Raw genomic sequence first — 13,803 nt, 5'->3', positions numbered from 1 at the left:
TCATTAGTAACACGCACATCAGAACAGACTCCATCACAGGACCCATAGAAAAAGGCGTCTATTATCCAGTTAATGACAGTAGGATGTTTGCATCATTGCTTGATAATCATAGTAAGAAGCTGAAACAAACATCAGTGCCAATTAGTGATCAGTTAAACCTGCAACAATATATTAATATCCAAGCTACTGCTTTTAACTGTTAATGTATTTAAACATTGGTATTTAAGGGAAAGACTGGATCCCCTTTTTTTCATCAGAGGTTGTCAGACAGGCGTGTTTTGTTTGTGTGGCACGTGAATCAAGTTTTAAAGATGGCGCCGAGTATGGCTGCTGCGTTGCGAGCTCCGACACAACACTGCAGTTTATTGTTTGTTTTGTCTTGGATGTTGTCTGCCTTATTGTATACGACAGACAAATGCTTTTGGACATTGGTTCTGCAATTACACACCAAAAACGTCAAATTCCTCAATGCCGACTCGCTGTTTACAAACACTTCAGCGGAGCCCTTTGTCTGGGCTGCCCGGCTGCAGAAACGCAGAAGCAAAAGGGGACAAAGAGCCGGCATACTCATCAGAGTAAGACGTCACTCTGCAAATCGACCCCCGCTACCCAGTATACTACTGGCAAAAGTTCAGTCTCTGGACAACAAACTCTGCGAGCTGAGAGCGCGGATCTCTGTCCAACGAGAGACGAGGGATTGCTGCGTTATCTTCCTTACAGAAACCTGGTTGTCTGCAGAGATTCCAGACTTGGCCATCGAATCCGCTGGGTTCTCCGTGCACCGAGCGGACAGAACGAAAGACCTCTCAGGTAAAAGCAGAGCTGGTGGTGTATCACAAATCATGTTTTATGATCAACAAATCATGGTGTGATCAGAGGAACGTACATTTGATCAAGTCTTTCTGCTCTCCTGATCTGGAATATCTCATGCTTCTGTGTCGACCATTCTGGCTACCGAGGGAATTCACAGCGGTCATTATCACAGCTGTACACCCCACAAGCCGACACAGACCGGGCACTCAAGAGACTGTATTGGAGCATAAGTAAGCAGGAAACCGCACACCCTGAGCCCGCGTTCATTGTTACCAGGGACTTTAACAAAGCCAACTTTAAAACAACCGCACCAAAATACCACCAACACATCAGCTTCAACACACGAGGGGACCGGGTTAGGACTATTGCTATTCTCCTTTCCGGGATGGCTACAAATCCCTCCCCACCCACCATTTGGCAAATCAGACCACCTGCGTACAGGCAGAAACTGAAACGGGAAGCACCCACCCTCAGAACGATCCAGTGCTGGTCGGAACAATCAGACTCTGCTCTAAAAGACTGTTTTGATCACGTGGACTGGGAGATGTTCCGGTCCGCCTCTGATGACGACATCGAGGTTTACGCTGATAGCATAACGTGTTTCATCAGGAAGTGCATAGAGGACGTTGTGCCAATCAAAACAATACCCAATCCTTCTGACGGGTGAACATCCCACATCTGCTCTGGCTGCCCACCTCTCTGGACCCATTGTAGTTTGCCTACCACAATAACTGCTCCACTGATGATGCCATTGCATCTACAATACACACTGCTCTCTCCCACCTGGAAAAAAGGAACACATATGTGAGAATGCTGTTTGTAGTCTACAGCTCAGCATTCAACACAATAGTGCCCTCCAAGCTTGATGTGACACTCCGGGCTCTGGGCTTAAACAGCTCGCTGTGCAGCTGGATCCTGGATTTCCTGTCAGGCAGACGTCAGGTGGTTAGAATGGGCAGCAACACCTCGTCATCACTGACCCTCAACACTGGAGCCCAGCAGGGCTGTGTTCTCAGCCCACTCCTGTATTCCCTGTACACACAACTGTGTGGCAACACATATCTCCAATGCCATCATTAAGTTTGCTGACGATACGACGGTGGGAGGTCTGATCACTGACAAATGATGAAACACCCTACAGAGAGGAGGTGCACACTCTGACACACTGGTGTTTGGTGCACAACCTCTCCTTCAACGTCATTAAAACCAAGGAGCTTGTAGTGGACTTCAGGAAGAAAGACAGAGAACACTGCCCCATCACCATTAATGGAGCACTGGTGGAGAGAGTCAGCAGTTTCAAGTTTCTCGGTGTCCACATTACTGGGGAACTCACATAGTCCGTCCACACTGAGGCCGTTATGAAGAAGGCTCACCAGCGCCTCTTCTTCCTCTGAGACAGCTGAGGAAGTTTGGAATGAACCAGCACATCCTCACACGGTTCTACACCAGCACTGTAGAGAGCATCCTGACTGGCTGCATCACCGCCTGGTACGGCAATAGCACCACCCACAACCGCAAAGCCCTGCAAAGGGTGGTGCGAACTGCCAGAAACATCATCGGAGGTGAGCTTCCCTCCCTCCAGGACATATACTGTATAACAGGCGGTGTGTGAAAAAAGCTCAGAGGATCATCAGAGACTCCAGCCACCCGAGTCATGGTCTGTTCTCACTGCTACCATCAGGCAGGTGGTATCGCAGCATCAGGACCCGCACCAGCTGACTACACGCTTCTTCCCCCAAGCAATCCGACTTTTGAACACTTGATCTCTCATGATCAATATACCAGCACTGCACTTTATTAATCTTATATGTCACACTGGACTGTCATAATTGTATTCTCCTCAATATAACTACTGTATATATATTTTTTATATTCTATATTGTGTGTATTGTTTACTGTACATTGTATATTATTATTGTGTTGTGTAAGTATATGTACATTTGATATGTAAATTGTGTTGTGTAAGTATGTTGTTTACTGTAATTGGTATATGTCTCGTCACTGTCATGACTGCTATGTTGCTCGGAACTGCACACAAGTCTTTCACCTACTGTTGCACTTGTGTACATGGTAGTGTGACAATAAAGTGATTTGATTTGATTTTGAATGTGTTTGAAGTAATCTGAAGTGTTCATTTTGTGCTACTGACTCATTTCTAATTGCTCTTGGCGATCACACTTTTTATTAGTTAAATATCAATGATTTATAAACTCCACATTGATGTAACCCAGATTCATAATCAGCATCATGTCCTCTTGTCAGCCACAACCAAATATCAGTCAAGAGGTGCACCAGATTGAATAACATAATACATTTATACACATTTCTGAAGAAAGTTTTATGCATTTAACACTTTTTTCAAAATCTCTTTTATTGCGTTGTGCTTATGATATATTTTTTACTGCATGTGACGTTTATACAAGCTATTTGGTTAAAGGCTCTCACTTGTAGCTGTGTGGCACTAGATTGTAAAGTTATGTGCATGTTGTTCTTTAATGTTCAGACCAAGGAGGTATGTACAATACCTGAAGTGAGCTATTCGTTAGCATTGCCATTCATCTCAAAAAAGGATGTTACCTGTATACTGCCACCATTTTTACTATAGTGCATTATTTGTATGGCGATGCATTTTTAACCAAATACAATTAAAAGCTTGTTCATTCCCAGTCAAATTATGCACTAGCTCAAATTATAGAGCGTTGCACTTGCAATGCAATGGACCGGAGTATGTATTTCAGAAGAGCATGCAAGTCGACATGTGAGCCAACATAAATACACCCGAAATAATGTGGCAACATCAGCAATTGTGTTTTTCATGTCCCATTTTCTTTTTAGGACACTTTTGGTTGGGTTTAGGTTTAAGGTTTAGGGTAAGGAGGTTGGTTTTGTTGATTTAAAACTCGATAAAGCATTAACCTTAAAAACCTTATCAGAATGGGAGAAAAGTTGATTTGCTTTTAGTGCCACTCAGTCGACATTTCACCTCAGAACTGCCACAAAGTGTGTAAGAAACAGATGTGTATTTTGCAAATAATGATCAGGCTGTTTCATAAAAAAAAAATTATTTGCACGTTGCTAGCCATTTTTTTTAATGTCAGAACACAAATATACTTCTCAATAGCCATCAGCGGAGAAAGATGCTTTTTGAAGATCTGTGTGTACAGTAGATCACTGCAACCTCAGGGAATGTCTGCGGTCTAAAAGTGGGCCAAGAAGGACCATGATTTATGCTACCCACAAACCCACTGTCCTTGAAATGAAAAAGTTAGTTGAGGTGAAGTTTGATGCTATCACGCTCAACTTTGTTTCTTCACACATAATCACAAAGTGTGGATTCACAACCCAGGCCTCAGAAATAAGGAGGGCCAATGTGAGTGTTACACTTTGTCCGTGACAGATTCCAAAGTTTTCACGGAAAGGTTTTTGTGTCAGCTCTAACACACACACACACACACACACACACACACACACACACACACACACACACACACACACTGGTCAGATGGGTTTCTTCTCTCATCCTTTTTCCAGTGCTGTTCTGCGGAGCGCACTGATTGGTTGAGAACTAAGCTTTGCTTTGTATCAGTTCTTTTAATAGATCCGCTTTGCTTGAATTTGATACTGATTTAAATATGTTTCCAAACTAACATCTAGATAGCTGACATAGGTGAGGTTTCGTTGAAATTTCAAAAATGACTTGAGATAGTCTTGGAAGCATCAAACAAATCAGTAATGTTTTGCACCGCGTGCCATCGTTTTCCACCAAAAAGTGTATGTTTGAATTAACAGTTTTAATGTCTTTACATTATACATGTACAATTTCCAGCTATAATTGGAAATTTTAAATGTTATAAGCTTTTTGTAGATAATCGTTTTTATATAAAGAAAATGTATGTTTGATGAAAATCTAACAATATTTTCTAACGCATATAAACATCCTGGTTTCATAGAATCACAGACTATACTTACATTTTTGCCAAAAATTTTTTACGTCACATACAAATAGCAGCACTTTGCTGGTGAAATTAACACTAGAGGTGATACAACAACAAAAAATGTACACAAATAATGAGTAGAACGGCAGATTTTCAGTTCATAAACACTTACTTTTCATCCTTTTCCTCACACAATGCTATCTTATTACATCAAAACACTTTTACGCAATAAAAGTATAGCGCAAGATTTGTTTTGATAGAAATGTAAAACTCAATAGAATATTAGCCTTAAAAACCTCTGTATTTCATCTTAAATTATTTTTTTATGACTCTATTGGTTAGGGTTAGGTTTAAGGTTTAGGTTAGGGAGGTTGGTTTTGTTGATTAAAAACTCCATAGAGTATTAACCTTTAAAACCTAATCTGGGGGAGTTATGTGATGCAATGTGAGGGTTGATCGCTTGAAGGTGAGCTCCTCTTAACTTTGCTACAATTATCATTTTAAGCAATATTAACTGGTGAGAACCATAATCATTTTGTTTGTTAAACTGTGCTGGGAGAGCAGGATGTAGAAAAATTTGAAATTGTCAGCCTGTGGGGACATTATAAAGCACATTTGTCAGGTGCCTTGCAGTATCAAGATGGCGGGGGTCCAGCCAATAGTGACAGCCAGCCAGCATCATGACGTAGGTCTGGATATCTCGGACAATTATGCAGCACTAATAAAAATCTCGACCGTCATGTGGGGCCTCACAGAAATACATTGAGCGATCACGTCTATGGAGGTCAAACTTTCCACCCTGATCACAAGAATGGACAATATTGAGAAGCGTGTCGAGTCTCTGGTGTTGCCCGAAAGAGAGCTGCAGGCTAACCCACCATCCACCAAAGCCAATGTGGAACTGGTGTGGGAAAAAATAGAGGGTATGGAAAATCGGAGCAGATGTAATCATGTTTGTTAAATTGGAATCCCAGAGGGAAAGGACGGTCAAGATGAGTTGAGTTTTTTTGACAGGCTCATTCCAAGTTTGATCGTCATATTGGATCACCAGCTCGAAATTGAGCGTGCCCACAGAGTTTTTGGTCAGCTTTCCGATGTGGGTGACAGACCCCAATCTATCCTGGCAAGATTCTTGCGGTTAGCTGAAAGTGACTTTGTTCTACGAGCAGCAAGGAATAAAGGCAAGTTGTGCGGGGAGACCACAGCATCATGTTTTTTCTGGACTTTTCTAGAGCGACACATGCCAAGCGGGACGGATTCAAAGAGTGTAAAAAAATGGGTGCAAAACTTTTACATGCCCACTACAAGCTATAGCCTTCATTAAATCAATGGAGTGAGTGTGTTTGCCTTTGCAGTAGACTTCGCCTACACTCAATCAACAATACAGACTACACATCATGCATTTTGCTAACACAGCTTGAGCGGGTTTGAGGCACCCTATAAACTGAAGAAAGGTTGTATTTTTTCACAAGCGTAAAACATTTTATTTAGTAAATGGACATCTCTTCACAGGAAGCTGAAAAACTTGGCAGGGCATGGACATATGTTTAGTAGTATTGGTTCGAGTAGGAGCAGGGGAGTAATCACATGTATAGTAAGCATTTACAATTTAAATGTCTCAAATAGATCAAAGAGAATTTAGGAAGAATCATTATTGTTTTGACTGAAATACAGGGGCAAAATCTGATTTTGTCTAATATTTATGCATCCAACGCTGATGATCCAAACTTTTTTATAGATCTTGAGGGAAAGCTACAATCAGCTGGGATCCTTCATGATAATGTTTTGGGTGGAGACTTCTTTTAATGGATCCACTCCTTGATCATAGTGATGCAAAGGTGGGTAGATATTTGGAGACTTCTGAATCCACCTGAGGGTAGCACTGTCACCTCATAGCAAGAAGGTGCCAGGTTCGAGTCCAGGCTCAAAGGGCCTTTCTATGTGGAGTTTGAATGTTCTCCCTGTGCTCCTGTTGGTTTCCACCACGGTCCAAAAAAACATGCAGGTTAAGTTAATTGGAGACCCTAAATTTGGTGTGAATGTGTGTGTGTTGCCCTGTGATGGACTGGCCACCTTTAAAGGGTGTTCCCCTGCCTTACAACAGCTGGATAGGCTCCAGCACTACCCATGACCCTGCATAGGACAAGCAGCTATAGAGGATGTATGAATCCATCTGGGAGTACACCTTTTTTCATCAGTTCATAAACCTTCAGTGTAGTCTTCTAGAGGCAATATATTTACTTCTGCCATAAATTATCAAAACCACTTTCTTGACTTGACTTAAATGATAATGATTTGGAGGAGCTTTTTGAGGTAATTGAACCCTTGCCTACAGGTAAGGCACAGGGGCCACATGGCTTTGCCACAGACTTTTTTAGATCTTATGTCACAGGACTGGCTCCACATTTGTTAGAAGTTTACACAGTCATTAAAGAAAGGTGAACTACCACCAACCATGTAGCAAACCCTGATTAGTCTCATTCTTAAAAAAGATAAAGACCCAAATGAAAGTAAAGGTTATCACCCAATTTCCCTGATCCAGTTAGATGTAAAAATATTGTCTAAAATTCTGGTTCAATCAATTAAGCAGAGTAATTACATCTATTATACATATATATCAAGTGGAGTTTACAATTTGTGGTTCTTCTGATAATATTAGATATTAGACATTTTATAAATATTATGTGGTCAGTAGCAAATGATCAGACCCCAATCACTGCCATCTCACTAGATGCCGAGAAGGTGTTTGATAGGGTGGAAGATTTTGGAAATTTACGGGTTTGGGAACACATTTATTGGGTGGAATAAGTTACTTTATAAAGAACTGGTAGTGGCTTGTAAACTAATGGATTGATTTCAGATTTTTTTTCTCTTGGTAGGGGAACCCCAGGATAAGGATACAATATTCCTTTATTAATTCACGATATCATGATGGTCAGTCCGTGATAATCCAAGCAGGCAATCCACGGCATTTAAACTCTCAGTAGATTGCTGCAGATTTTGCTGGATCCGCACAAGCGTGTGAGTGCAACTTCAAAGTTAAAGCGCCTAACGTGAACTATGAGTAACACAGATGCCAACCATTGTTGCTGGACTACTGTGTGTACTTTCATTTCCTTCTTTCTAATATATTAACAATTTCTTCATGCAGAAATAAATTACTAAATGGTCTGCTCGTATATAGTGCTTTTTTAACCATAGCGGTTTTCAAAGCACTTTACACTGTGACTCATTCAGAGCAGAGCTGCCATGCAAGGTGCAAGCTTGCCATTGAGAGCAACTTGGGGTTCAGTGTCTTGACCAAGGACACTTCGGCATGTGGCCCAGGAATCGAACCGCCAAGCCTGCGATTAGTGGCCAACCCACTCTACCACCTGAGCCACAGCTGCCCAACTGAAAACTGTTAAAAATACAATCTTATTTTTTTTAAAAAGATAATTAAATATAATACAAGTTTATTAATATCGGTTTTGTGTGAAATTGAGTAAATATAGTGTTAAATAATTTTTATTGCAATCGTATGTTTATGTTATATACTATATTAAATAGTGTGATATATCGGCATTGTATCGGACTATCGGCCACCCTGCTCTCTGGATATTGGCATCGGCCATTAAAAAAACCCATATCAGTCGACCACTATCCTTATCCCAATCTCACAATTGCAAAGTCTGCTATCAAATTGCCTAGCGAAGTAAAAATGCATCCCATTATTTCACACTTACATGCAGTATGAACAAAGGTTTCCTGTATGTTCAGTTTTCATTCTTACCTAAATGTTTCCTCAAGTATATGACTGAACCCCAAATTATGTATTAACAAGTCCCCCTTTTGCTCGAAAGAATGAATTGAGAGGGGTGCTGCTACACTGGGTGACCTTTATGAAAACGGTGCTTTGAGTTCATTTGAAAATTTAACCCAGCAATTTGGGATTTCTGTTGCGCCATCTACTTTGTACTATTTTGGGTGGTAGGACACAGCCCCCTAAAGCTGCTGACAGATCAGGCTGCTTTTACAATATGTTGCTAACACTAAAATTTTATAATTTCATGCAGTGGGGCCAGTGATAAAGTAAAAAGTTGAGCTACTGGCGCCAGAATAAAAAGCACTAATTGCAGCAACCTGCCAAACAAGTAGAACTGTGACGAAATTTTCTCGAAAGACATAATTTTCCCGCTTCTCTTTCATTAGTCTGCCCCCTTCACTAATGCTTCCCCCGTTCGTGCCAATCTCCTCCAAGCAAAGGTTTGTTCACAACAACTTGAACGTCTTGTTCAGAGATAATGTCATTAATAAGTCAATGTTCTTCTCTGTCTCTTTTCAGAAATACTCCTGGATGACTTCATGCTAACACACCCAATCTTCCTGGCCCCAGACAAGTTCCAGCAAGTCTTGCTTCAGCAGTATCCTTTCCTTTGTTTCAGAAACATAAATGTCAACCATACACGTAACAATAACATTTGCATCAAGAGTTTGCTCCTTAGAGTTTGATTGGATGCACTGTCTTTGACGTCAACAAGCAAAAGTTTGCGAGAATTTCGTAGCAAGAGGGTGACCATCTAGACAGGATGCAGAACAGACCGAAATTGCTTATAATCTTTTTCCAAATTTTCTCAGTGCCAGTCTCTAACAATGTTGTTTTGAGTTAAAACTATATTAGCAGTTAGCTTATATATGCTGTTTGCTTGTAGTTTTGGACAATTATCTCAGTGACAGTTGTGCTAATCCCCTAACATTTTATCCACTTAGCCTGTTTGTTTCGTAGCACTTCAAAAAAGTACTTGTTAAATAATTTGCAGTGGAACTCTTTCAAAATACTTCCAAGACAAACAGAATTATCTGCCAAAAAACAGTCAACACCTCATTACACATGCAGCTGAGGAGCTTAGCATCTCTTTACCGCAGGGGGCTAAGAGCAATCGTGTGTGCCGTTTCAGCTTCAGATTTGGGCCGAAATGATTTAGCAGTTAGCCACAATGCTAACCCAACTTTACCTAGCTCTGTTTTTAGCCCCATCCCCTGAGTCGTCCATTGGGCTTGTTGAAATTTTGATAAGGAATGTGAAATGTGGGAAATGTTTGTATTTTTAGCCTCAGGCGTAGTGTCAGAGTGCGTATGTGTTTTGAAGACAGGACTCCCCTTTCTCCTCTCTGATTCGGTGACCTACATTCCTTCTGTGAGTGCCAAAGCCCCCCCTAGCCAGACCATAATGGTGTCTGAGTGTCTTGTCTGCGGACTTTAAGAACAAAGGTATTCCTGGGGAGGTCTGTCTGCATGCCTCAGTGCTCCTAATGCAGTGTGTCTGCTGCAGATTTTCGACCGGCCCCCCCTGAGTGTCTGCAGTAATCAGTGACCCCTGCTAATCTCCCATGACTGCCGTCACCACCTCAGTCTTATGATCTACTCCTCTCTCTCTCTCTCTCTCTCTCTCTCTTCATCCTCATTGGCATTTATCTTTCTACTTCCACACCTTTTTCCTGGTCTTTGACTTAACCTAATCCAGGCCTAATCAGATCTTTTGTTGTGGAAACATGTCTGCTTCCTGCTTTGATTCAAGAACCGTCTCCTCACTTCCCATTCGTCAGGGCTCATTAGGGGATTTATTCTTTTTACTTGGATCTGATACTGGTTTCAGCTGAACTCACATACACAGATGCACACACCAAGGCTCAACAAAAAGGACTGCCTGATCATTTGCAAAAGTTTTTGGCTAGTTAACAGAACTAAATTTACATTATGTTTGTTGATCACGTACATGTGTTTTTATGCCTTGCAAACTTAAATATTTGGTTCTCTGTGATGTACTGAACATTGTTGTTGTTAATTCTGCTCATGTAAATGTCACCAAAGGAGTGTTATATTTCTGGCTAACAGACAGCTTTATAGATGGGTTTTGTTGAAATTATGGGAACATTTTATTGAAAGCACAAGTAAGAATGTTTTGAGAAATAAATTATAAATATTTTTTTAATAAACAATATATATAAAAAAACCTTTATAAACATGTTTCTAAATATATTATACAAATAATAACTACATATTAAAATATAATACAAATATATATTATAGTTTCAAAAAATACAATATTAGCATTCTGAGATGATATTCTTCTCACTACAATTGTAAAGAGTGGTTATCTGAGTTACCGTAGACTTTGTCAGTTCGAACAAGTCTGGCCATTCTCTGTTGTCCTCTCTCATCAACAAGGTGTTTCCGTCCACAGAACTGCCGCTCACAGGACGTTTTTTGTTTTTAGCACCATTCGGAGTAAATTCTAGAGACTGTTCCTAGAATCGCAGAAGATCAGCAGTTACAGAAATACTCAAATCAGACCATCTGGCACCAACAATGTATGTGATTATCTAATCAGGCAATCATGTGGCAGCAGTGCAGTGCATAAAATCATGCAGATATGGGTCAGGGGCTTCAGTTAATGTTCACATCAACCATCAGAATGGGGATTTGGAGCACGGCATGATTGTTGGTGCCAGATGGTCTGGTTTGAGTATTTCTGTAACTGCTGATCTCCTGGGATTTTCAAGAGGGGGACCTACACTAGACAGAAGACAATTAAATAAGTTTCAACAACTTTGAGACCATTTAAAGACATTTTGTTTAATAAAAAATATGCAAAATACCTGTACGTTTATACAAATTTTAACATATATATATATTATAAATATCTATAAATAAAATCTATTATAAAAATTACACATATATTAGGGCTGTCAATCGATTACAATTTTTTATAGAATTAATTACATGGTGTCCCGATTAATTAATCGCAATTAATCATATTTTATCGCATTTATAAATATTTGCTGAGAAAGCCCCTCATATAACAATAATTCAATATATAATGATGAAATAATTATACATATTTATCTTTAAATATTAAAAAATTATATATATATATATATATATATATATATATATATATATATATATATATATATATATATTCAGATAATTAAAATGCATTACATTCTTGTGGCAGAAGAGTTAATCATTAATAAGACAACACAAAAAGCGACTTTAGAATACAATGTATTGTTTACTACCATATTATTGATCATAAGACAATCATTGTCACACAGTTCACAGCAATCCAAGTGAATTTGTCAGTCAGTTCAAGATTCATTATGAGCTTGTGTAGCATCTCGGGTGCGTTGCATCATAAACATACATTTTTAGGTCACTGTGTCCAGTTAAATATAGTTTAATACTTAGAACACATCTTGAGATCCCTCAGTTTGAATTTGTGCTCCAAGTGTTTTGAACACAAGAACGTAACAAATGTTTGTGTTGTTCTGCCTACTGAAGTGTTTTCTTCACTTTATAAATTGTGCCTTGCCACACAGCTTAAATTTCAATTACTGCCCTCTGGAGTAAACAGGTGGTACTACAAGCTTGCATTTCTCAGGAATCTTCCTTATTACAATCCGGGGTCATTGCGATTTAATTGCATACATTTTTATTTTTAATGCATTATTTTTAATACAATTAATCGCACGGAATTAACGCATTAAATTGACAGCCCTAATATATATACATATTGTTGAGTCCTGCACACACACTGTGACGTGCACAGAATGGGGGCAGCAGTGGCGTAAGCCCCTGCCCGATTCATTTACAAATATAAAGGGGCCCCTCTGGTCATCCAGAAAAAAACATTATAGAAAATGATGTGTAGGTGCCCTTAACAACACTCGTTACAACAGATCAGGTGCGGATTCTAATCACAAGTGATTCTCCCTATGCCCTACTCACTCCGAGGTGCAGAGCCCTTGAAGTGGGTACTCTGAAGGGAACACAGAATTAATGCATGAATGTGCCCTTCATCGTCCCCATTCATTTTCTCACTTTCATTTGGAACGAGATTTCGAGTGGCATCCCCTGCAGCAGTGCCCTTTGAGAGAGCAAAAAGTTTGTTTTGAATTTGTTTCGAAGCATCAAAGTTGCATCACGGAGCATCTGTGTTGTTTTGGATTCGTGAATTTTCCAATCCGCATGATGATTTGACCTCGTGTTTGACAGTTTGTGTGAATAATCATATTTTATAAGTTATGGAAATGGAACACTTCTAATTTGTCTGCAAATTGAAAAGCACCTAGTAAGAGTTGGTTATATTTTTGGTTATATTGCATTGTAAAGTCTTTAAAACGACACCAAATTTGTTTTATTAAGGCAATTAGTTATTCATTATTTTGATGATTTCTTTTTCAGCACGGAATGTCAAAAATATGCCAAAGCATGTATTACAAATGTATTATAATTTAAGCAACTCAAGAGCAATCATACAGTAATTTCCTCATTTATTTTCTAAATAAATGATATGTAGCCTACATTTCAACATGTTCACATATTTGACCTAATTTTTGATGTTACAATAATGTAATAAATTCTTTAGAATCCAGACATTGCATTGCTTGCATTGCTTTTGTTTATTTATGAAACCTATAGGCCTAGTTAGCATTTTGGACGTGTACTCACAGAACGACGCTGACACACCAATGGAGAACTCTAAATGCAAACCAGCACACGTCAGATAAAATGGTAAAGTGAGGGTGCAGAGATGAGAAAAGTGACAATTAGAGCCCTATAACAAAAAACAAAACAAAAAAGACACTGTGTCATTACCATGGTAATACCATGGTATTCAATGTTTATATTCATGTTCATATCACGATACTGTTGTCATAGTACTCCCAAGATACTTCAAAAAATACCATGGTTTTACTATGACACGTGTCATAAAACATGGGTTATCAAAGACCATGTCTGAAAAAAACAAGTGTAAAATATGGTGCTTTTTGTTAGGAATATAAAGGAATAGGCTATTATTATGGAAAACAATATGTTTATTATACAAGAAAAATGCCTAAATACTTAAAAAGCAAAGATTAAGTTAAGTATATACAAGTGCTACTCTAAAAAAAATGTTTGATCCTTTCACCCCTGTCCCTGCTGAGGTCTGTGCACGCCACTGCACACACACACACACACACACACACACACACACTTTTTGAGTGGTTGAGCGATCAAAGCTCAGTAG

General features: G+C 39.4%; 1 protein-coding gene across 1 annotated transcript in view; it reads left to right on the top strand.

The window, feature by feature from the left end:
* The window catches only part of rapgefl1 (Rap guanine nucleotide exchange factor (GEF)-like 1), a 58,196-nt gene that overhangs the window by 18,701 nt on the left and 25,692 nt on the right, over window positions 1-13,803 (top strand). Inside the window, exon 2 of the mRNA XM_052132468.1 lies at window positions 9,073-9,151. Within this exon, the coding sequence (XP_051988428.1) occupies window positions 9,073-9,151 (79 nt within the window). The remainder of the gene's footprint in view (window positions 1-9,072; window positions 9,152-13,803) is intronic.

This window comes from Xyrauchen texanus, chromosome 8 (assembly GCF_025860055.1).
Source record: "Xyrauchen texanus isolate HMW12.3.18 chromosome 8, RBS_HiC_50CHRs, whole genome shotgun sequence".
NCBI classification, from domain to species: Eukaryota; Metazoa; Chordata; class Actinopteri; order Cypriniformes; family Catostomidae; genus Xyrauchen; species Xyrauchen texanus.
This window is presented reverse-complemented; position numbering and strand designations above follow the sequence as displayed.